The sequence below is a fragment of the Dipodomys merriami genome, unplaced genomic scaffold (genome assembly GCF_024711535.1).
Source record: "Dipodomys merriami isolate MVZ:Mamm:240054 unplaced genomic scaffold, mDipMer1.0.p SCAF_19, whole genome shotgun sequence".
Classification (NCBI taxonomy): Eukaryota; Metazoa; Chordata; class Mammalia; order Rodentia; family Heteromyidae; genus Dipodomys; species Dipodomys merriami.
In genome coordinates, this window is record NW_027203270.1 from 16851539 (window position 1) to 16876662 (window position 25124).

A 25124-nucleotide genomic window follows, 5' to 3' on the forward strand; every position below is an offset into this window, starting at 1 on the left:
CATGTTATGTGGAAGGCACTTCCAGCTCTAAGGGAACACCATAACCAAGACTTGCCCCAGATGGCCCTCTGTGGTCTTTCCTTTGTGGTCTTGCTGAGAAGAGCTGACATTGTTTGTAGGCCTCAGCCTTGGTCCTAATCCTACTCACCCTTTAGATGGGGGTCTTTGAGGCAGCCACAGAACTGGGCAGCATAGTGTACTGCAGCCTCTAGCAACAGTGTGCACATCTGCTCAAGCTCCTCCCAGGAAGTGATCCCTGGGAGTCCAGCTTCCCCAGCTTTCCAGAAACCTATGTACAAAACATCAGAAACCTTTTTTTTTGGGATATCCTTCCTCTCCATGAGGACAAGAAACTTGCTGTAATCTTAGTTTTCTTCCTCCCTCAGCATGACACATCACCTATCCACCCCTCTGCGGACCTGTGGGAGTAGATGACACCTTCTCCTTCATCCTGGGCTTGTTGTGAATTTTCTTTTTGTCATTGACTGCATGTCCTGGATTGAGAGGGCCAGGGCAAACAAGATGGTTGCTCTGGGTATCTGTGTGTGTGTGTGTGTTTTGTTATGCCAGGTGGTGCACACTAGTTTATGGGGTTCTGCACTACCCTGGGGGTTGGTGCTGTTAGCAGTCCCTTCCAAGGTACAGAGTACTCAGACAGCATCGTCCAGCTGTTGGAGGCAGGGTGTGACAAGGCTGCTCACATGCAGACACATTTCTCTAGAAATGGAGGAGTGGCACCTGGAGCTGGGACAGGTGGCCCCGCAGGGACATAGTGAGCAGCAGGTGGGTGGTAGGAGATGTCACTTTTCCAAGTAGAGTGAGAGCAAAGGAGGAATGAAGCGGGGAGTGTGCTGACAGGGGTCCCAAAGCTGTGTGCAATAAGGATAGAAGATCAGATAGATGGCTGTCCACATCCAGGGAGAAGCCAAGTCCACAAGTGAAGTGCTGTGAACCAGAACAAGGCAGGTGGGCTACTTCAGCAAAGGTACAAGGGAAAGAGAGGCTGCCACTGACCCTCTCCTAGTGTCAGCCCTGTGTGTGTTCGGTTCACGTAACCTTCAGATGAAACTGCTTACATAGCAGGACTGGTGGCTCATGCCTGTAATCCTAACTACTCATGAGGCTGAGATCTGAGTGAGTCTCTTGGTTTGAGCCAGCCCTGTCAAAAAAGTCCATGAGACCCTTAACTCCAATTAACTATCAAAAAGCCAGAAGTGGTGTTATGGCTCAAGTGGTAGAGTGTCAGCTTTGAGTGAAAAAGCCAAGAATGTGAGGCCTTGAGTTCAAGCCCCAGTACCAACCACAAAACAACAAAACCAACAAAACAAAAACCAAAGAAGCAATCTTCACAAAAACCTGTTCTGTATTAAATAAGTATGGGCTTCTTTTCTTTCTCCCCTTTCCCTCAACACCAGAGCATACCATCTAAACAGCTTTCGTGTTGTATTCAATAGTATCTTTTATCTCAGAGGAGATTTAAGGTGCATGAGAGTATGTGTGTGGATTATACACAGCACTGTAATATTTCAGGTAAGAGACGTTTTCTTACCTATTGATTTCTGCGGAAGGTCCTGGCTCCAATCCCCCTTGGATGACACTGTCTCACACAAATGTTATAATCCTTCCATTCCTTCTACTTCATTGCCTGGGCACTGCACTGGCAGAATGGACAAGTAGGAGTGTCAGAAAAGATTTCCCAAACCTAAGTTTGCTCTGCTTCCTCGGATTGCCTCCAGCATTCCCTTCCCCAAGGACCTGCGTTGCCCTTCGGGAGGGGAGACCAGGCAGTTTCTATATTAGGAGGCGGGGAGGACAGAGGTTGAACTGGATGGAACCTCAGGGCCCAGCCTGTGACTTCCTTGGCTGAACTGGCTGTGTGATTATTTCACGGTCTACTTGACCGGCTGTTAAAGTAGAGCCCAGGGGTGGGGTGTGTGGGGGGGGGAGGGGGAAGCGGGGGGAAATGCTGGCTGCTGCTTTGATTTGGGTGGCAACAGCTGTTGCTAATAATAAATTAGACAGCTGAGCCGACCCGGTTATTGATGAAGAGGCTGAATTCCATTCCTGTGAAAATTCAGGCCTGGTTCTTGGTAGAGGGCGATTCCTTTCCTAAGGATGCCCTGGGCAGGGCTTCAGTCTGTCCTACCGAGACTTGTTGGAGACTGCCAGTGAGTCAGCAAGCATTTATTGAGTGCTTTCTGTGTGCCCTTGGTGGTGGGAAGTAGTCTCAGGGTGTGTGGATGAGGGTAGGTCTGAATGGTTTACAGCTGCTTTTCCAGGCTGGTCTGAGTCACCCTGCTTCTGGGTGGAAAAGGAATCTTGCTTGTTGCCAAGCTTGGAATGGTCCTATTGGAAAGTTGAACACATCGCTAAGTGGCGCCAGCTCAGCTGAGGCCAGCTTACCACTGGCTGATTTCCTCGCCTGGGCACCGGCCCTGCAGGGTCCAGGCGCAGAAATCATCTAGCCAGCATCACCCAGTGTATTATTCATGGCTAGGGGGTGAATCATGGCCCTGTTTTCTTACCTCCTGTACCAGCCTCAAGGCCATTGGCTTTTTCATCCAGGAAACACACACTCATCTTCCACAGTCATCCCAAAACACCATCCCTGGGAGGATGGCCAAAGACAAGAAGAGTGAAAGTACCCTAAAGCCCAGCAGGGCGCGAAAGCCTGCTTCCCCAGCAAGCTTTCCGATCGTTCTTGCTAACAGATGCTGTTGACTGGAGTGTTTGCTGTGGCCCAGGCCCTGGCTGGACACTTCCTGTACATTTTATCATTTCATCCACATGAAAGCTCTGGAAGTCGGGGATTATTTGATTCAGTTCTCAAGGGAGGAAATTAAGAGAACAGTTAAGCAAGAATAATATATGCCAGGCCCCACAGAGAAGGTCAGCCATTCCCCGGACCTAGGCTTCGCCATTGGGCTCTTCTCTCCTGTCTTTCTTCTTCACCCAGTCTGCTCTGCAGATGAAGCCAGAGTACTGGCTGTCAGAATCCTCCCAGGCCTAGACCACAACTCTCCTTTCCCAGGTGATCTTTGGGAAGTATGACGCATACGGTTCCCACTGACTGAGTACCACTCCTGCTTCATCCTTCTCTATCAAGCAACTCTCTTTGTTCTCTCTCTGTTTTGGTGTTGGTACTGGAGCTTGAACTCAGGGCCTCACTTTCTTGTCACTTTCTTGCTTGGCTCTTATGCTCAAGGCAAGTGCTCTACTACTTGAGCTATACCTCCACTCCCCTAAATGATTTCTCTTTACCCTACAACTTCTCCTTAGGTTCCTGGGTCTTTGATGGTGTGTTGGTTGAAGATGTGTCTGCACATTCTTTGATAGTTCTTTAAGAGGCGAGACATAATTCTTCTTCCCTTGAGGTAGGCTGGATTTGGACCCTTGCTGTTAATAAACAGATAAATTGGAAGTGATGGAGTATGATGATGTTTCATTGAGAAGACTTTCATGGTTGGGCGTCAGTAGCTCACACCTGTAATTCTAGCTACTCTGGAGGCTGAGATCTGAGGATCACAGTTCAAAGTCAGCCCAGACAAGAAGGTGCATGAAACACTTATTGCCAGTGAACTACTAGCAGAAAGCCAGAAGTGGAGCTGTGGTTCAAGTAGTAGAGCACCAGCCCTGAGTGAAAAAGTCAAGAGAAGACGCCCTGAGTTCAAGTCCCAGTACTGACACAAAAGACAAAAAAAATTCTAAAGAAGCAATTCTTTTGAGTCCTTATACTCAATCTGTATGTGCCTCCAAAAATGCCCTTTTATACTTAATTGGAAAGATAAGGATCATCTTATTCACAACCCTGTGTTTCCTATTTACTGATGCATTGTGAATCTTTGAGCTAGCCTAATTCATACAGATCTCTTCCAGATTTAATCATGCAGACGTGGGGTGTGTTCTCCTGAGTTATTTGTCCCCCTCCCACACTGTGTGTGTGTGTGTGTGTGTGTATGTGTGTGTGTGTGTGTGTGTGTGTGTGTGTGTGTGTGTCTGTATCTATCTCCCATAAGCAATGCCGTGACAAACATTCTTGCATGTGTCTTTGGGTAGTTGCTCAACTATCACCTCAGGGTAAATTCCCTAGAATACCCAGGTTTCTTAGATGAAAGGATGCAAACATTTTTAAGACTTTGGGCACACAGTGACGCAGATTGCTCTTTAGAGCAATTTACCTGCTATTCCTGTGCCCTTGGCTCATGTCCTTGCCAACACTGGCCAGTCTGATAGATGGAAGATGTGATCTTATTATCTGTCACCTCAGTTCTTTTAATAACTAGGGTGGCTGGGCATGTTGCCATGTGTTTGTTTCTGCTGGAGTAGTTGGTTCATGTCCTTTGCACATTTTTTGTTACCCTTACAAAACTTCCTTATGTATTTAAAGTCTAATTACACATGTAGCATGGGTCTGCATGTTGGTGAAGTAGGCCAAATATAAAGCTCAACTTCCCTGCTGCTCTTATCCTCCATTTTTTTTTTTTTTTGGTCGGTTGTGGGGCTTGCACCCTGAGCCTGGGCTCTGTCCCTTAGCTCTTCAGCTCAAGGTTAGTGCTTGACCACTTGAGCCACAATGCCACTTCTGGTTTTCTGAGTGGTTTATTGGAGATAAGAGTCTCACTGACTTTCCTGCCTAGGCTGGTTTTGAACCATGATCCTCAGATCTCAGCCTCCTAAGTAGCTAGCATTACAGCATGAGCTACCGGTACCCGGCTTCTTATCCTCCTTTTTGGGTATGATATGCTCTTTTTTTGCTTATTTGACTTTACTGCTTGGGCCATACCCCCAGCCCCAATTTTTTCCTATTTATTTTGGACTGTGAATAGAAGTTATTCACAAACTTTTCTGCCTGGGTTGACCGTGAACCACTATCCTTTAGATGTCAGCCTCCTGAGTAGCTAGGGTTGCAGGCTTAGTGTCCAGCTTTAATAGTTAGATATTTATTCTTCCAAATCATTTTTAGGCATGTATACACATGTAGGTAGGTTTTGATTTTACTTTTAAGGTTGTTGTTACAAGAGTGGGACAGTAGTTGTGTGTACTATTTGCATTTTCTCCTGTGAATGTAGCTTACTCTAACCAATTTTTAAAAATATAGATTGGCATTTCCATTTGTGAAGTTGTCTCCAAACAATGCAACAGTGAATGTGCTACATGTCTTTGTATACATGCAGAAGTGTGCTAAGCTATAAATCACTAGTACTGTAGTTACTGGACTGGACATGTGTACATTTCAAATGTGGATGAATTCTGTCCTCTTGTCTTTTCCATCCACCTTTCTATCTTTGTGTATTCGTGTGAGCTCTGTCTATTGACAATCCCGGTCTCCTGGAGACTAGAATTGGTGAGAACGCCCTGTGCAGCTGGTGTATTTGTATTTAGAGCAAGTGGAAAAACTATACTTGGAATCTGCTTATTTGGTTGCTTCTCTGGTCAAAAGTATTGGGTATGGGTACCCCAAGCCCTGTGCTGGACATCTTGACTTTATTGTTGGTCTGAAAACATCCCACAGCCATGTTCTGCTGGGGTCTGAGTGCACCTGGGCATTTCGGGAACCTTGGCTTTTTCCAGAGGCCCCACTGCCCCTTGCCAAGACAGAGATGGAGTAGCTTCTCTCCTGGGGGCCAGGACCAGCCCAGGCCTGTTTTTATTTCCTCTTTTGTTGATGGTGTGTTCTTGGCCTCAAGCTCTGCAGAGGCAACAATCAAATTATCTTTCCTCTTGACCTGAATGAACCTGGTCCCTGGGGAAGCTGGGCCTGGGTTTCCAGATAGTTGAGCCAGAGAGTTTACCAGCCCTGCACCCAACTGACTGTGCCTTTCTCACCTACCTGATTTATATCTTTCAGTCAGCGGAGTTCTTCGAGATGCTGGAGAAAATGCAGGTAAGCATCACCCATGTGGGAGGCCGTGCAGACCTGGGGATGGGGCGTGGCAAGGGGGGGGCGTGGGGAAAGGGGCCGCTCAGCCCCTACAACTGAGACCATTCATGGCTGAGCAGTACAGAGCCCTTGGGAAGACTCCAGCCTGGGGACCAAAGAGGGTACCATGTGCCCCACGGGGTGGGGGGAAATGCTTGGAAGGGGATTTCTTCTTTGAGTGGGCTGGAAAGGAAGCTTGCAAAAGCCAGCCCTGTCTCAGTGGTATCAGTCATCTTTGGGAGGCAGAGCCACAGCTGGGAGGCAGTCCTGAGTTCAAATCCAGATTGGACACTTACTCACAAAGGTTCCTTACCATTTTCAAGTCACTTTATAATTTTTGTTGTTGGTTGTGGGGCCGGGGCACTGTCCCTCAGCTCTTCAGCTCAAAGCTAGCATTCTACCACTTGAGCCACAGGACCACTTCTGATTTTTTTCTGCGTATGTGGTGCTGAGGAATTGAACCCAGGGCCTCAGGCATGCAAAGCAAGCACTCTACCACTGAGCCACCTTCCCAGCCCCTCAAGTCACTTTAAATAAATAAGAATACACATGTCCACTGACAGTGAAATGAGTTTTAGCCTCCAACCTCAAACTCCAGGGTCCCACATGTCAGGTTCCAACACACCAATATAGAGAGCAAGAAAAAGGGGAGGAAGAGAAAAGCGGTTTAGTATGACGCATAGTACTATGAAAAGAACTTAGTACTTCAGCCTGGGAAGAAGCTAAGTAATAGTACTTCAGCCCATTTGTAGTGTACAGACATGAGTTTAAGGTTTAAACAGAGAAAGAATGGGTGCAGAGTTGTGCATAGACAGTCCTAGTCCAAGGAAAGCACGTTTGATCCGTTATCCTAGTTCTAATTTTGGAAGGGATTTCTCTCAAAGAAGAAGTTATTGCCATTATCAGCTGTGATTGATACTAGCTGGACAGGACAGTCTGGGTGGACAAGCAAGTCATTGCTGCCTAGTTTGTGATCTGTCCTGAGGAGGTTGGCTGTTACCTTCCTTGTGGGGGTAGATGTTAGAGAGTAGACCTGCCCTTCTTGGACTCCAAGGTGAAGGGCTTCAAGGTGGGTGGTTCAGAGCAGAGTCAGATACAAAACTAGGGACTGAGATACCATATGCTCAGTGAAATCATAGGCCAAAGGAAGGTGTCAGCACTTTTTTGTGTGTGCAGGTACTAGGGCTTGAACTCAGGGCCTGATAGTTTTGTATAGTTTTTTTTCATTCAAGACTGATACTCCACCATTTGATCTATGTATGCCTCCACTTCCAGCTTTTTGGTGGCCAATCAGAGATACGAGTTCTCATGGTCTTTTCCTGCCCAGGTTAGCTTTGAACCACCATCCTCAGATCTCAGCTTTTTAAGTAGCTAGGATTACAGCTGTGAACCACCGGTACCTGGCCCCCTCACCTATTTTTCAATTTTTTATTTTTATTTTTAGTAGCTTTCAGTGGACCATCTCACACCATCTTTGTGGAGGGTTCTTTGTAATCACAATCCATGTCTGTAGGCCCAAAGCTGTAGGTTAAATCCAACACACATTGGGTGTGGGGGAATTGTGGCTGTACCACTTAAGTAGAGGTGTTTGCCTCCTGTTCTTCCCTGAACAATACAGTCTAATAACCGTTGACACAAGTCTGCAGCCATTAGGTCATAGATGTAATCTAGAGATGGTTTAAAATAACAGGAGGACGATGTAGGTCTGAGGAAAACACCAGGCCACTTTGTATCAGGGAACTGAGTATTTGAGATTAAAAAAATTATCCATGGTGGGTTTTTTTTTTTTGAGCCAACAAATGTTATTGCTCTAGGGAGTGTGCGCAGAGGTACGTTTCATTGATTTTTCATGTACTTCTTCAAGATCAGAGATGGATAGGCATTCATTGATCCTGAAAAGGTCTCCACATGTGGGCATGCTAATGTTCTTCCCATACCCTTGGTGAGAAAACTGAGGTCCATAAAGCATGGAAGGGTGCATGGCTAGTTAGTACTTCAGTCAGAGGGCTTGGCTGTAGTGTGACAGTACTTCCCATCCTGAGTCAACGAGGAATATTCTATACTGAGGATCTGGAAGCTTCAGGATGGAGGAGCAAGTGTAGCATCCAGGAGTGATCCTGAGTTGCTGAAGGAGCTATCCCTGAGGGTAAGGAGGGGGTGGAGGGATTGTTGGAGGGAGAGAGATTATTGGTGCTTGGGGTGTTACTAAGAGTACGTTATTAAGACTCTCTTCTGCACCCAACAGTGTGTGGACCCCAATTCATTCTATTTGCACCAGGAAGTTATAAACCAGTTTCCAAAACAGGGCACAAATGTGTTGCTGAGTGGTGGAAGACAGGGTATAATTAATGGCTCAATTGCTTGAAGCAAAGCTGGGATTTTCCCCTCAAGCCAATGAGATCCTGGCAGGCTAGTGGGGGTGGGGGTGGGCTCAGCAGCTCCTCTGCCTCCTTGAGGGTTCCTCCTGCAACTTTCCTGTTCTCAGCCCCACCTGGAGGCCTCTCCTCCCCCAAGAAGGGAGCGAGGAAACCCAAGTTCAGTGTGTAAAACTTTCTCATGTGTCCCCCGAGAAGGCTCACAGTTTCCAGAAGCTGTCTTATGGGAAGGGCCAGTGGTGAAGTGCTGCTTGGAGTGGCAGGATTTCTATCTTGGGTGTGGGCTCCATCTTTCCTCATTAAACCATTGTGGAAGCCGAGCCCCAGAGCAGTTTAAGAGCCTGCGTCCCACTTGCTAATTGTGAAGAACTAAAACTAGGATCCTTGATCCCTGACTCCCAGCTCCAGAATCTAGGAATTGAAGGAGGTCACCCTCATTAAGTGGGGCTGGAGCCCCTGTGAAACAGGAGGGGATAGGGGTACAAGCTTTAGATCTTCCTGTCTTGGGTTCAAGTCTCAGACTGACAGTCTGTTAATTGAGTAAGTTTGGTCAACCGGCTCTCCCTCTCTGAGCCTCCAAGTCTTCAAGGGAGGGAGAGGGGAGAAGAGGAAGCCATGACAGGTTAATAAGAAGAGTACGTGGAGAAGAAAGAGCCCAGCTTGAGGCAGGGGTCCCACGGTGGGGGAGGGGAGGGAAGGAGGAAGGGAGGCAGTGGCCCAGAGTTCTGAGGGAGGTCTGTGCTCAGCCCTAGGGACTGTTCCCAGACAGCAATGACTCATGAAAGACCAAACAAACTCCTGACATCACTCTCCTCTGCCCCCTTCCCCATTTGCCAATCTGGACAAAGTGTACGGGGGCCACCCAGGTGGTTTTCTGCCTGTGTGTGAGAAACACCTGTCTGGTGGGTGGGGCCCTCCCACACCTTCCGGAACAGTGTGTCTCCAGGTTGACTCAGCCAAGAAGTCCAGAGATGCAGCATAAACCCACCCAGCAGTGGGCCCTGCTGCTGTACGGGGAGCATGGAGTGTGGACATACACCTGGTGGGCAGGGAGCCTGCTTTCAAGTCCTAGCCCTGACACTAGCTTAGGCATACAGCCTCTTCTAGAGCCTCTGTTTCCCAGCTAGTGGAAAGGTGATGTGAGGACCAGGGAAGAGCTGCTTCCTACTCTTCCCCCTCCAGAGGGGACTGTTATTTCCCCCCTAGTTTGTTCTCCCAGTCCATACCCTCCCCTGATTTCTCAATCTTGGAAACACCCCGTGTTCCCCTCTCGAGTGACCTAGGTAGGTCAGAACCCAGCTGTAGGGCTACTGGACAGGGAGTTGTTCCCAGAAGTGAATTTCCCAGGCACCTACAAGTGGACTTCTTTAATCCAGTCCCAGGCTTTGAATCTGACCTTGCAGTAGCAGTGTTCCTTGCTTTTGTGGGATCAGGGGTTTTAGATATAGATGGAGAGGCTGTGATAGGAAGCACTATAGGTCAATGACAGGAAGCTCTCAGTGGGCTGAGGACCAGGACCAGGCTTCCTGTCTGCCACCTGCAGGCCGACCCACCTGCGGGACACAAAAGCTCAGGGTTGGCTCTTACGCTGGCAGACTCATTTCCTTCTTTCCCCTTTGCCTGCTACCTATGGGGACCTAGAGAAGATACTTAAGCTTCAGCATGCTGCTGCTGCCAAGCCATGACACTATTAACGCATAGCATCTACTGTCTTCCAGTCAGTGTTCAAGGGCTTCACCTGTTCTCAGCCTTCAGCCCTCACTGCAGTGTGACAAGCTGTTGGCATTCCCATTTTGCAGACAGGACCATGAGCTACACCGAGGTTTTTGTGACTTGCCCATCAGACTAGTATCAGTGTTTGTATTTGTCATATAAACCCGAGGTGATCTGGCTCAAGTTCAAGTTCATGGTTTTGTGTGTGTGTGTGTGTGTGTGTGTGTGTGTGTGTGTGTGTGTGTGTGTGTGTGTGTGTGCCATTACTGTGGTTTGAACTCAGGGCCTTGCACTCTTGTTTGATTTTTTTTTGCTCAAAGCTAGTGCTCTTCCACTTGAGCCACAGCTCCACTTCTTTGTAGCTTTTTTGCTGATTAATAGGAGATAAGAGTCTCATTCACTTTCCTGCTCCAGCTGGTTTTGAACCAAGATCCTTAGATCTCAGCTTCTTGAGTAGCTAGGTGTGAGTGACTGATACCCAGCACAAAGTTCATGTTCTTAGCCAGCTGCTCTGATGTCTCATCTGGGGTTACTTTAAGGGCTGACAGCAAGCAGGGATGGGAGGTGTAAGGGCTCCCACACCTGCCAGCTCTTGTACTCCAGTCCTCACTATCCCCAAGCAAGGTGCCCCAGAACCCTTGCAATGGGCCCATTTTGTGATCTTTGCTTCCACGAATCCTCTCTTCCTTGGTTCCACAGGGGATCAAGCTTGAAGAACAGAGGCCAGGACCCCAGAAGAACAAGGTGGGCTGGGGGTGGCAGGTGGGCTGGGTGGGGGAGAGGGACAGAGGACAAGGAGAGCAGCGAGAGTGATGGGCTCTTCTCTCTTGCACCTGTCTAACTCTGCTTTTCACCAGGAGCACGTAAGTGGCTGTCCTTGTTAGACTCATACCCGAAGGGCAGCATAGGGCACCGGTGCCATGCTTCTGTTGAGCAGGCTGTGGGTGGAGGCCTTGGATGAGACCTAATGATGGTCTTGGCCTGACTCCTTCCCCTGTGTTCTGTGCATGCATCTATACAGTGTTTTGGGCTGTTGGACTTTGGATTTCTCATAAGATTATATTTACAAGGCCCAAGGGTGTAGCTCTTGGAGGTGAGCACTTTACCTGGAGAGGGCCTCTTGGGGGAGTCTAGGGGTCCTCTTTCTGTTCCAGCATTCTATGGTAAGAAGCAAATGTCACGGGGTAACAAAGGCTGAATCTTCTGTTCACTGCATTTGCATTTTGGTGGTGTCAATTTAGAGAGAGGGGCTCAGTGGATACCAAAATCATATTCAGAGCTGACTCTAGGCTGCCCTTCCATCTTGCATGCTTTCCCCAAAGCCATGGTACAGCCCACTAGGCTCTGCAGTGTACTCCCCAGACCCCGGAGAGAGTCGTGGAAACAGTGATTGGACAGTATGGGTAGTACTGGACTAATGGTGGTGTCATATGGCTTGTCTTGCAGGATGACTATATTCCGTACCCCAGCATTGATGAGGTAGGACCCCCACCCCCACCCCAGCTGCACTGAAACCTCATTTGGGTCTCATCTCTGGGGAGATGATCGTCTTTCCCAACCCCATTGGGAGGGAACCTTGGCCTCTCCTCATCTTTGCTTTGTGACCCCAACTTCTCCATGTTTAAAAGGGGGTGCCCATCTGGACTTTGCCACTGTGGGGCTACAGAGTCAGTGGTAAGGCTGGAGATGCTGATGGGCTCAGAGGAGAGACTCATAGTACTGTCCTTGACCTTAAATCCCAGGCTTCCCATCCCGGAGCCACTCAGAAACAGGTGGGGACACCACTAGGCCCCTCTTCCTCCTGCAGTCCCTTGCAGCCCTAGAACAGGCTGCAGAGCAAGATCTTCTCTCTGCCTCTAGGTTGTGGAGAAGGGAGGTCCCTACCCTCTGATCATCCTGCCCCAGTTTGGGGGCTACTGGATCGAGGACCCAGAGAACGTTGGCACTCCGACATCACTGGGCAGCAGTATCTGTGAGGAGGAGGAGGAGGAGAGCCTCAGCCCAAACACGTTTGGCTATAAGCTCGAATGCAAGGGCGAAGCCAGGGCCTACCGCAGGCACTTCCTAGGGAAGGTGAGACCCAGGGGGCACTGCCTGGCGGGGTGGACTTGGGGAAGGGGCTCCGTCTTTAGTGGAGAAGAATGACTGGCAGTGTCCTTGGAGCACTGCAGAGTCCCTGTGAGGGGTCCTTGGAACCACCACAGCTAGCGTTGTTGGAAACCATGATGGGTAGTGGGGGATGAAGGAGGGTGTGATGAGTCTGAACTGTTGCCATCTTGGATGTCTCCATTTTCATCTACATAGCACACACCTCTCATGTCCTCACTCAGATGAGCACCTGAAGCCCCAGACTGCATGATGTGCTATAAGCATCTGATTGTCTCACAGTGACACAATTCTATTTCTGTCCTTTAGACGTGTTAGATTCCCCAAATCCCAAGGACAGAGGCCGGAACTCTCTAGCTAGAGCGGCTTTGCAGAGGTTCCCCTAGATGAGGCTGCTTCTGAAGCCCAGGAATACCAGGAGGTCTTGTTAAAATGAAGACCGCAGCATCCTACTGTGTTTTGGCAGACTTGGGGGGGGGTGGGCTTCAGGAAGCCAGTGAAGGTTCCCTTACTACAGAGAACCTCTTGCTCTTATTGTGGGGAGGTGCTGGGATTGTTTTGGCTTTCTCCCATCGTCTGGATTGGTGAAAACTCCACCTGGGAATAAGAAAGTAAGGCCAGGATATGGTGGAGAAGAACATGAGCTTCAGTGTGCAAACAAAGGTGGGGCTGAGCCCTGAATGTGTTGCTTACTTGTGTGGCCTGGGGCCATGCACAGATTCCCTATCTGGGGAGTGGGAATGACAATGTCATCTTTCTCATAAAGTCGTGGTTACAGTTAAAGAAGATAAAGGGTATTAAATTCATAGCATCATATCCAGCACATTCTGTGTGCTTGGTGGTTGCTCTACCATTACCACTACCACCACCATTATAACCACAACTATAATCACCACCACCACCATCATCATTACAACCACAATTACCACCACACCACCAGCACCACCATGACCACCATAACAACCACCACCAGTACCACCACCACCAGCATCAACCAATACCATCACAACCACAACTATAATCACTACCACCACTATCATCATCACAACCGCAATCCTACTACACCTTCACCACAACCACCATCACCACTATAATCACCACCAGTACCACCATCCTCACCACCAGCACCATCACAAACACAATCACCATCATCATCACCTCCACAGCTATAATCACCACTACTACCACTACTATCAATACCACCACCATCATCACAACTACAGTTACCATCACACCACCACCACCACCATCACTACCAGCAACAACATCAACACCACCAGTACTATATCATCAGCAGCAGCAGCAGCAGCAGTGAACACAGTAGCACCTCTCTCTTCTTTGTTTTTGTGGGGCTTCTCCCTCCTAATGAAGGAGGTGATGGGGGCGGTAGGACCATGTCTGAAGGCTTACTTATCCGCTTACACCTCATTTCTATTTCTAGGATCATCTAAACTTTTACTGTACTGGCAGCAGTTTGGGGAACTTGATCCTGTCCGTCAAGTGTGAGGAAGCTGAGGGGATGGAGTACCTTCGGATCATTCTCAGGTGGGGCTGTTGCGCTGATGGAGGCCATGCCTCTTCCAGGACACAGGCTGCCATCTGAGGGGGCAGGAAGGACAGAAATACTAGTCCCACCAGTCTAGTCTGGGTGTGCTGGAGCGATTGACCTTCTGGAATCCTGTGGCTATACACTAGGTTGCTAGACAGCATGACCCAGGTGCTCTTGCCCAGCTGTCTGATTCTCAAGGTCACCTGGATCAGACCCCTTGCGGTTTCTCTTTCTAGTGTGGGACCCAGAGGCTCATCAAGCTGAGCCACAGTTCCATGTTTCAAGAGGGAGTTAGCTATAACATTGCCTTTGGTGACCACATGGTCGGGAAGATGGATTCAAAGTCTTTGTTAATGGGTGGTGGGGCTTGGGCTCCAGTGTTGCAGCAATGTGGACAACAGGAGCCCTGGTGTATGGCTTGAGCCAGGGTACCTCTCTTTGGATTGTGAGCTCCTCAAGGGCAGTAACTGGAACACATTTTTTTTTGTTGTTGTTGTTGGTCGTGGGCCTGAACTCTGGGCCTGGGCGCTGTCCCTCAGCTCTTCAGCTCAAGGCTAGCGCTCTACCACTTGAGCCATTGCTCCACTTCTGGCTTTTTCTGCTTATGTGGTGCTGAGGAATCCAACCCAGGGCCTCATGCATGCAAGGCAAACACTCTACTCTCGAGCCACATTCCCAGGCCTGGAACGCATTTCTGTTGGAGACATCTAACATGTTCTAGAACATGTTCCTGGACCTTTGGACCTGATCCTGGGGTAGGTGCTGGGGACAGCGATGACTGAGACTTACTCCCTAAAGGCTTAGTCTAGCAAGAGCGAAAAACATAATTTTAATACATGTCCCAAGTATTCCAGTAGTCATTTTCACAGGATTTCTTGGAAGCCCAAGGGAGTCTATATCTTGTTTGCTTCTCCCTAATTGGGGGTATGGGGGAGAAGCCAGAAGATCAAGGTGCTTAGTAGACAGCTGTGAACCTACCAAGTTCCTGGCCTTTACTCATGCAATCTAGTTGGAAGTTCTTGAAGGTATTTGGAAAAGAGCAATTGCATTTTTTTTCCTGCCCAAATTTTGAAATAAATGTGCAAAAGATCAAGTGCCTATAATCTGGCTTTGGGAGTGTTAGGGAGGGGTATAGTTTGAGGAAGTTATTAGCATCAGGCTAACCTTGGTTTGCTTCTTTATTTAGAAAGGAAACAGGTGCCCTTGTGGAGGTTCCCCTAGGTAGACCTAGTATTTTCAAGGCCTTGAAGAATCGATTAAATAGCCAGAGACAACTTTCTGAAGCAGCAGTACTTGCATCTCCACCTTCAAACAGGATGTGTGCCTACCTCAGCCTCTATGTTTTCATAATAAGAAAATTGCTAGAGCTGGGTATGATGGCACATGCCTGTAATCTGGACCTGAGGCAGGAGGATCACAAGCTCAAGGTCAGCCTGGGCGATATAGGCAATCCTATCTTGGAAGAAAGGAAGAAAGAAAAGAAAATTGCCTCCTTTCTTATTAAGACTCAGGCAAAGACTGCATGGGATTTCTCAGTGAGATGGCAATGGCACACCAGGATTGAAACTCTTTCTTCTGATATTGTATCCTATCTGATAGGCTTATCAGAACAGAAAGGTAGTAAGGTGCCAGGCACAACAAATACTTTTACTTGTTAATGTATGAGACAGGATCAACATGTGGGTGATACTGAGTGGAACCCATTCCTTTTCCTTAGGAAGCAATGTAGTATGGGACTGTAAAAACAAAAAACAACCAACCAAAACTGGAGGCTGAAAGTGAAGCTGTGGCTCAAATACTAACAGAATAGCCTGGAATGAAAAAGTTCAGAGATTGCACACAGTCTCTGAGTTCAAGCCCCAGTATCAGCACAGAAAGAAAGAAGGAAGGAAGGAAGGAAAGAAGAAACAGGAGGAATTCTGGAATAATTTTTACCTTTTTGAGCAGAAGAGGAAGCCCTGAACATCAGAAGTCTTTCTCCAAGAACCCCTTTGTTGTTTGGGATCAACTATTTGAAATGAATGTCCTGGGAACCTGGAGGACAAGGCCAAAATGTGGCTCTCCTCAGTTGGAAGCCAGCACACAGTGGGGTAGAGAGAAGCCATATATACCAGCCAGGACACTAGACAATCCATCAGGTACCTGGAGTGTCTGCCAGGCCAAATTGAAGACTAGGCAAGAAAAACTGGTTGTGTGGCCTAGCAGATTTATCAGAGACAAAGGAGAAGTAATGCAGAGGTAGCATTTCCTGGCTGGCAGTGGTGGCTGTCCCAGCCTCACTCCCCATAGACTTCTGAATTATGTACTTGATGCCTCCCAATTGACAGCAGCCAGCTTTGCAGCCTCAGATCTTAGAAGAGCATGCCCACTAACCTCTGTGTGTGCCTTGAGCTCAGCCATGTAAAATCTATTCATTATTTGGGACCATCTCTTCACGTATATACTTGCGTTTATTTGCTGTGAAATTTCTATTCGGAGGCTTGGTTATTTTGTTTAATTGGACTGCTATTCGAAATTTCTATTTAAAAAATCTTGTGGGTAGTAGATAGGTAGATTCAGGAACTTTTGAATCATAAGGTAAAGCTAAATTAATTTAAAAGCAAACACTATTGAGTATATTCACCTCTACTTTGATAATAAAAGTAGAAATTAACAACAAAAGAAGGTTTTTTTTTTTTTTTTTTAAACAAACCCACGTAGCCACATCGAAATAAACACCTCAACTCTTTTCAAAATAACTTTTAGGCCTGAGGGGAAATCAAAACCATGGTTATAGAATATTTATAAAGTCATTACTTTATATATGTATATATATACTTTATATTTACATATTTTATATACTTTATATTATTCTACATAAAAACTAATGGGTTCTATTCAGAACTGTACTTAGAAGAAAATTTATCAACTTAAACAGTCTATTATTAAATAAGAAAGTGATATTGACACAGAAGTAACCTCTCTGTGCCTCAGTTTCCTCATCTGTGACATAGTAATGATGTCTCTGTCTTAAAATTGTTGAGCACTGTGTATCTCCTCCCCCCTCCCCATCTTTGGTGCTCAGAACCCAGAGCCTCTTGCTCTTGCTTGGCTTTTTTGCTCAAGGCTGGCATTCTACTATTTGAACCACACTTCTTCCTCTGTCTTTTTGCTAGTTACTTTGCTAGTTAATAAGAGTCTCTCAGATTTGTTTGCTTGGGCTGGCTTTGAGCCTCATCCTCAGATCTCAGACTCCTGAGTAGCAGGATCATAGGCATGAGCCACCAGCACTTGGCCTGCAATGTGCCCTTTTGAGCAGCTACAGATAATCAGAAATGGTAGCTGCCACTCTTATGATCAACATAATTACCTCAAAAAAGTAAGAGGAAGGAATAGATAAAGATTAAAGAAGTGAATAGATTCGAAATAAAAAAACACAGACGATAAATCTTGGGTTCCATTAGGGAGAACAAAATGGTATAGATAACTGGGCAGTGAATATGGTTAAAAGAGAAAACACAAATGTGCAAAATTATATGTAAAAGGATAGATAACTACATATTAAGATTTAATAATTATTAATGGATCTGATGTTCAGTTCAGGCTATGAAATTGGAAATGTTATTTGAGACAGATGCCCTTTTTGGGAAATATCCATTATTAAATGTAACTCGAGATGAGGTTAAAACAACACAAACCAACCCTCAAATGCACCAATAACTATGGAATACATTAGAAAAGTTCCCAAAGAATTATTTCTCCAAGTGTTTCTAGGTTAGATGGTAGGCAGGCAGGTATTTTAAACTTTAAAGGAACAGATTTTGTGTTACTTAAACTGTTCAAGAGAAGAGTATGGAAAGCTTCCCAGTTCATTTGATAATGCTTAGAAGATCTACATTGAAAAAAAAAATCAGGCAAATGAAATTTCAAGTTGAAAAGATAGAAAAAGAAAAAAAAGTAGGGCTCAGTATTCCTTATGAATATGGACAAATGCTTTAAACAAAATATCATTCTCAGAAACTCAAATCCAAGCAGGCTATTAACAAAAATGTACTGTAGCTAAGAAAGAGTTACTTTAGCATTGCAAAGATGATTCATATGAGGGAGTGAATTATTCTTTAAAGTCTACTTAAAGTGTAGTGGTAGGGATACTGTGAGGAATAAACTCTTACCTTGTTTCCTGAACATAAAAAGTAATCAGTATATTCTCCTTCTTTACTAACCTCTTTGTCCTCCTCCTTTTCCTCTTTCTTTTTCTTCTTCCTCAGGGTTTTGTGCATGCGAGGCAAGTACTCTACCTACCAATGTACTATATCTCCAGGCTCCACTTGAGATGTTTGTAGTCCTCTTCTTAATCTTGCTCACCCTCTTATGGACTTGGATTGTCATAAGCTAGTGGGGTGATACAAGAGATAAATGGAAAGGAAAACAGAAATTCAAAATGTCTTATATGTGGAATAGGGTTTGAATGTGTATGGAGTTGAGAGGTCGGGCTAGACAGATGGGAAAAACTTGGCCATGTACAGATGAGGTTTAGGAGCTTGAGGTTGTTTTTATTTTTTTTCCTGGTTCTGTGGCTTTATCTCTGGGCCTGTGCTCTGTCCCTGATCTTCTTTTGTTCAAGGCTAGCCACCTACCACTTGAACCACAGATCATTTCTGGCTTTTCTGAGTAATTTATTGGAAATAAAGAGTCTCATGGATTTTCCTGCCTGGGCCGGCTTTAAACTTTGATCCTTAGATCTCAGCCGCCTGAGTATCTAGGATTATAGGTGTGAGCCATGTTAATTGACTTAGGAGCTTGAGTTTTGTCCTAAGAGCAATAGGAGAGCTATAGAAGAGAGAATGTCACAATGGTCACTCTGGCTAGAGTAAGGATAGTGATTTGAAAGAAAAGGAGGCTCAGGGAAGAAAGGTAGGTCAGGAGGCTTCTGGGATGAGCCAGGTCTCCAGACTGTAGAATGTGAATGGCACTTAGTTACTAGGTAGCCATGATGGGGACTGAATGAAATTGTCTTATACGGAGACGACAGAAAAGAATAGAATAGAAAAAAATAAAATAGAAATGGAAAAAAATAAATCCCAGGTATTTAAAATATGTTAGTAGATATAAATGGATTAAGTCATCCCCCTAAAATATCAGATTATCAAATTGGGTTAAAAAACCCAGCTAAGAGAGACACACTGATGGAAAAATGATATGGAAAGTTATAACATAAAGCTGGTATGGCAAGATGAAAATCGGATGAAGTAGAATTTCAGGAAGAAGACATTTAGGATAAAGGAAGCACGCCTGAATAATTTGGGAATGCTTTCTTTCGACTCCTGATGTTTCCTGTGGTGTGGAGCAAGCACTTTCGGGTAGCATCCTTGGTTGTCTCTGCTCTCACAGATAGCTGTGTTTGGGAGTAAGCGCAGGGTGTGCAACCTGCTTCTTGCTTCATGCTTCTCTTGGGCATTTCTCCTGAGCAACTTCCCACCTCCCCTAGGAAGAGTCTTGGCACTCCCAGCAGGGTGGAAAATTCTGGGAGGAGAGGTTCATTTCACCGTCACACTCAGTTATGTGTTCTCCCATGGTCCATGTATTAGGTCAATAAATTTAAAATAATATAGATTATGTTCCTTGAATATGAGGCAGTTTATAAATCAGCAGTTAAAATATCAAGGGAAAATTATGTCATGTTTGGAAAGTTTTTTTTTTCCTTTTTACCTTTTAAATAGCTCATAGGCTAATGAGAATATCATAAACTGACAAAATATTTAGAATTAAATGGCAATGAAAGTACTACCAATCAGAATGTTTTGTGGTGCAATGAAAGTGGCACTTACATGGAGATGTATAGTTTTAAATGCACTGGTTAAAAAAAGAGAAAGGTTAAATGAGTCTAGGAAGGTAGAGAAAGAATAGGAAAAAAACCTGAAGAAAATAGAGGCAGGAAATTAAAAAAAAATTACAAGAACAGGTGAGTGAAGTACAAGGCAAAAATAAAAAGGAATAGAGGCAATCACCAAATCCAAAATATGCCCCGCCAAAATTAATAAAATAGGTAAACCTGTAGTTAAGACTTGTTAAGAAAAACGGAGAAATGTTATAAACAAGGACTAGGGATGCAGTTGAGAGATAAAGTGCTTGCCTGGCATTTGTGAGGCACTGGGTTTGATCCTTAGCAACACACACACAGACTTACTCATACAACACACACACACACACACACACACACACACACACACACACACACACACACACACACACACACACACACACACACACACACACACACACATACACACACACACACAAAACCCTAGTATTTTTAGCCGTGAGGGACACAACTAGATGAAGAAAACCAACTTTATATCAACTCTTACAGAACAACTTAAATTACCCAACTTGACTTAACATGGAGTAAGAAAACCTAAACATCTAAAGAACTGCAATGTATCTTTCTATAAAGATACTTCTGTGAAGTATCCTTTCTGTAGAGTAACTAGCACTACTCAGGAGGCTGAGATCTGAGGATTATGGCTCAAAGCCAGTCCCAGCAGGAAAGTCCATGAGACTCTTATCTCCAATAAACCACCAGACAACTGGAAGTGGCGCTGTGACTCAAGTGGTAGAGTACTTGCCTTGAGCTGCATTGCTGAGGGACAGCTTGCAGGCCCAGAGTTTAAGCCCCACAACCGACAAAAAAAAAAAAAAAAAAAAAAAAGGTAACTAGCCTAGTGATGTCACAGATGAATTATAACAAATGTTTAAAGAACAGAAAAAAACCCCTGTATCACAAAAACCATTCCAGAGGTCTGGAAGTGATCCTAAAATGTTTCTTGGCTAGAATAACGCTTTGCTCTCGGTACCTGCCAAGAGAAGTACAAGAGGGAAAAAAAAAGAAAATAGGTGGGTGTTGTCTTTGAAAATGGATGTGAAAATATAAATAAACAATTAACCAATTAAATTCTGAGCACCCATGGCACACAAAGATGGCTGAACAGAAATGTAATCCAGCAGGTTAGCAGATTTAAAAAAACCATATGATTATCTAAGCAGATGCAGAGAAGCATTCAGTAAAATTCAACACTTTCATAATGTGCTAAATGAATCAAGGGAACAGGCTAAATTTAGAGTCTTATATGGTGAATCCCTTTATATTTTAAGTCAATCCAGATTTTCAAATATTAGATTATCTTTTCATACAGATTCATTTGCATGTCAAAATCTAAATAGATCCAAAAGCTGGGACTCAGTTCTTTGGAAGAAGACAAAACTTAGAAATAAGCAAAAAAAAAAAAAAAGTCACAGTGACCTGGAAGGGGGCTAACTGCAGGCAGCTTGAGCAGGCAGAGTCTTTGTGTCATTTCCCCTGGGATGCCCAGGAAGGGTCTTCCTTTTCCCACTGTGTGTGTGTAGGGGGGCGGTTGGGGGGATGGGAGGGTGGGTGCCTCCTTCTTTTCCTGGGTTGGGTGGAAGGTGGAAGATCTCTGTCCTGGGGAGATCTGCAGTGAGTACCCCAGCCCAGAGTGGTCTTGGCCGCCTTCCTTACTGATTCTGTTTTGGGTGAAAGCCTTTGTCTCACCTTGTCCGTGTATGCAGGTCCAAGCTGAAGACAGTGCATGAGCGGATCCCTCTGGCTGGACTGAGCAAGTTACCCAGTGTCCCTCAGATTGCAAAGGTAAAACTCAGTGTCTCAAGAGAGAAGATGGCTTTCCCTGTCATCCCAGGGCTGTTCTGGAGTGTATGGGGTAGAGGCTCTGCCCATGGGGAGGGAGAGGCTACTTTTCCCTGGCATTTGACTCTGGGGATGGAGGTAGGGGGCTGCCTTCATCTTCCCTTTCCCTCCTTAACTGATCCTTGCTGCTGAGGCTACTTCAGGAATTATAGAATCATTGGTCTCTGCCCCAAGCAGTCATGGTTAGTTCCAGAGACAGGAGAAATGGAAGACAGGCTGGCTAATGGAGCCTAAACAGTGGGGTGTCAGAGGAAGGTAGATAGGAAAGCAGGAGAGGAAGGACCTAGGCTGGGCTGAAGGAGGATCTGGAGCCATTACTACTCTTGAGTAAGAAGCTGGCAGTGGGCAGGGGTGGGGGGCTATGTCACTGCTAGGGTTACAGGGAACCAGTGTTGGCAGTAAAGTGGAGTCAGAAGTGGCTGCCTTACTCTGGGAGCAGGAATGCTGGGAGAATTGTGCTTGGATACTTTGATTGGAAGTTGGGAGGTAGAAAGCTTTCTGGTATTATCTTCTGGGATAAGTCTCAGGCTTCCTCCTCTTCCTCCTCTCACTTTAGCAGGAACCCTTTGAAAGGTTAGTTTCCCGCCTGGGCACCTGTTAGCAAACAGCCAAGGCTGATTGGAAGCCCCATCCTGTGCTATGCCCTCCATCATGGTGCTGTCTCTTGGTGGGCAGAGGAGCCCGGAGGACTCTATGTTTCTGAACTCTGTGTTTCTCTCCCTGCTCAGGCTTTCTGTGACGATGCAGTGGGGCTGAAATTCAACCCTGTCCTGTACCCCAAGGTGAGGACCTTCATACTCCCTCTTGCCAGTCACCCAGGGTTTTGCAAAATGGTGTGGATTTGCATGGCAATGTCTGTATGGGGGAGCTTGCTGCGTGTGTGTGTGTGTGTGTGTGTGTGTGTGTGTGTGTGTGTGTGTGTGTGTGTGTGTGTGGTGTCTGTGATAAACCTCTATTCCCCCCTCCCCTTCCATGTCTAGTTCTCTAGACCTGCCTAACAGGTGTGAAGATGGCAGAGGTAACAGTTTGGTGGCTTCTGCATCTCACCCTAGTAGCAGCCCCTTGAGGAAAGCTCTGGGGCAAGACATGAATTTGGGAGGATATGTGTGTATCTACTCTGCCATCATGTAAGGCTTCCCAGCAATCTTGTTACTGTAACACTCAGGCCTTATAATCCCCTGCTGGCCTTTGTTAATAAACCAGTTGATTCTCGGATAGCAATTTCCTTAAGATTGGCCGGACGTTAACCCCAGTTCTGATATAGGAGTGTGAGTGAGGAGAAGAGTAATAATAACAAACCAACAAAGAAACCCACTCAAGAACAATTATGGCATGACAGGACCTGAATCATCCCCGATGGAAAATTGCTTGAAATTAGCCACAGGAAAAGACCCTGTGCACTGACTGCTTCTTCATGAGGCCGGAGGGAGAAAGTAAGAGCAGAGCTGTGCCCTGAGCGCCTGTTGGCTAGCGCTGTGGCTGCTGAGGTTTGCTGGAGCTAGCTTTCTCTATTCCCTGAGTCCTAAGTATGACAACCAGGAGTCATGAAATAAGATGCCTGGTGGGGAAGGGAGGCCCCTCATTCTGCTAGGATATCTGGAAGTCATGGCCTTCCTTGCCCATGACTGGGCCTGTCATTCTTCAAAGCATCTATTTATCCATCTGCAGTGGGATGGGGAGTGGGAAGAGCTTGTGTCTGCACAGAGCCATTCTTTTTCCAGATGCTTTTTTGCAGCCGTTTTCCATCTGTAGGCACTCACCGGTCCTATGCCACACTCCGCTGAATGTTTCCTGTCATTCAGACTGTCTGCCCTTTATAACCAAAGCTGAATTAGTGAGGTGTAACCACACATTAAAACCCTATCATAAAGGTCTGACTGAACTATAGGTTTGGTGAGTTTTGTTGTCAAATCACATCCGCCATGAGAACCCAGTGATAGGCTTTTATATAATTCTCTCTTTAACTTGGAAAGCTCTGGCCTTGGTAATAATGGAAGAGCAGCTGTATTTTCATGTTTTCTATATTTGAAGGATTGCTTGAGTTTGGTTGGGATGTGAATCTGGCTGAAGTGTGTGTGTGTGTGTGTGTGTGTGTGTGTGTGTGTGTGTGTGTGTGTGTGTGTCAAGTTTGTAGAATTAAGACTTTTCTTTGGAAGGTTTCTGTGGCTTGGTGCCTCTCTCTGGCAGGGCAACTGTTCATCTCCTTTGACCCATCTCAGCGAGGGGTGGAGGGCTTTCTCTAGGGCTGGGCAGCAGGGCTCTTAGGAGGGTGGCAGGAGGGGAGGAAAGGGAGTTGTTACTGAGAAGTGTCACTTGCTCTGCTTCTAAGAACCTTGCAGAAAGCCATGGAGTGCCAATCAAATATAGGCTATCTAGTCCAGCTAACAAGTTACTCCTGGCTTGTTCTTTCCCTATCATAATTTATAAGCAGATCTCTCCTTCACATTGTGAAATGTATTCCAATCACACCCAAATATTCTTTCTCAATAAACTGGTTTAGCTCTGATCTTTCTGGAAGGTTGGTGATAATGGTAATATGGATGAAGATGTTGATGATGACACTGGTTTTGATGATACTGTTGTAAGATGGTGGTGAGGATGATGATGATATTGATGATAGTTGCTCTGTCCCTAGCACTTTATGTTTGTCTCACTCCTCGTAAATACACCTCTTCATTTAAAAGAGGAGGAAGGTGAAGGGAGTTAACTGGCTCACTGAAAGCTGTGTACATCAAAGCAGCAGATTCAGAACTTGAGTTTAGGCTGTCTGAACCCAGATAGAAGCTCTACAAGGCAAAATGGACAATTAGGTGGAACCAGTGGTCAGGGCTTTGTTTTTGTTTGTGTTTTACTAGGGTGTGTTTCTCCTCAGAGAATCTTCATTTTATGGATACAGAGATTGAAGTCTGGGCAGGAATAATGCCTTGCGTTAAGTTATATTGCTGAAGAAGTAGAATGAGAGTTAGGGCCATCTTTCCTGACCAGTTTGGGCGTTCTGGCTTTACTTTGTATATTACAGATAACAACTGGGCTGACATCCGTTTTTGAGTCTCATTGGACTCCTGTTATGCTCAAGCTGTGGCTGGCACATCTGGATAGGGACAGAGTTGCTGATGCAGAGGTTTAGTTACCATTGGAGAAGTCTAGATGTGAGGAGCCAACCAAGACCTTTGGAGTAGCATCCTGACCATCTGCCCACGGGTTCTCGCTCTCTCTGTACACATGGATGTCTCTCATTGGGGCCATGTTTTGGACTGACATGGGGGCTTCCCCTTCTGTTTGCTTCTTCACTTGCCTCCAAATTAATAACAATCTTGAATTTTTTTTCCCTTCTCCCATTTTCCAGGCCTCTCAAATGATTGTGTCCTATGACGAGCATGATGTGAACAACACATTTAAGTTTGGGGTCATTTATCAAAAAGCAAGGCAGGTAAGCGCGACAAATCCTCCATGACGACTCTTGCCTTCTTATTCGGGACTCTCCTCCTCACCCCGACCCGGCTACCATCAGCAAAGGCATTTAAGGGGGGGAGGGGTTCTTCAACATCCTCTGTGGTCACATTACAAGTATGAATAGGATTGGAAACAGCAGAGTCTTCAAGGAATGTTACTCCTGACCAAAAGGCCTGCGATGCTAGTGTAGGTTTTCATACTGGAAGGACCAACTTTCCCTGGCTGTTTCAGCTTCTGTTTGTCCAGGAGCAAGGCAGAAGGAAGACGTCACATTAGTAGTTTGAAATCAGCCATGGTGGGAGTATT

General features: G+C 45.9%; 1 protein-coding gene across 9 annotated transcripts in view; it reads left to right on the top strand.

Annotated features, from left to right (window-relative positions):
• Rap1gap2 (RAP1 GTPase activating protein 2) overlaps positions 1-25124 on the top strand; it is a 198383-nt gene that overhangs the window by 138741 nt on the left and 34518 nt on the right. For 8 of the 9 annotated variants that reach the window (XR_011373062.1, XM_070027513.1, XM_070027519.1 and 5 more), the window contains 8 exons: positions 5849-5884; positions 10708-10752; positions 11455-11487; positions 11869-12081; positions 13556-13659; positions 21230-21308; positions 22094-22147; positions 24712-24795. Coding sequence is in view for 8 of the 9 variants with exons in the window: in XM_070027513.1 (XP_069883614.1) it covers positions 5849-5884; positions 10708-10752; positions 11455-11487; positions 11869-12081; positions 13556-13659; positions 21230-21308; positions 22094-22147; positions 24712-24795 (648 nt within the window). In the remaining variant the exon portion in view is untranslated. Of the gene's footprint in view, positions 1-3353; positions 3375-5848; positions 5885-10707; positions 10753-11454; positions 11488-11868; positions 12082-13555; positions 13660-21229; positions 21309-22093; positions 22148-24711; positions 24796-25124 lie in introns of those variants that run through there. The other variant, XM_070027518.1, reaches the window with a different exon arrangement.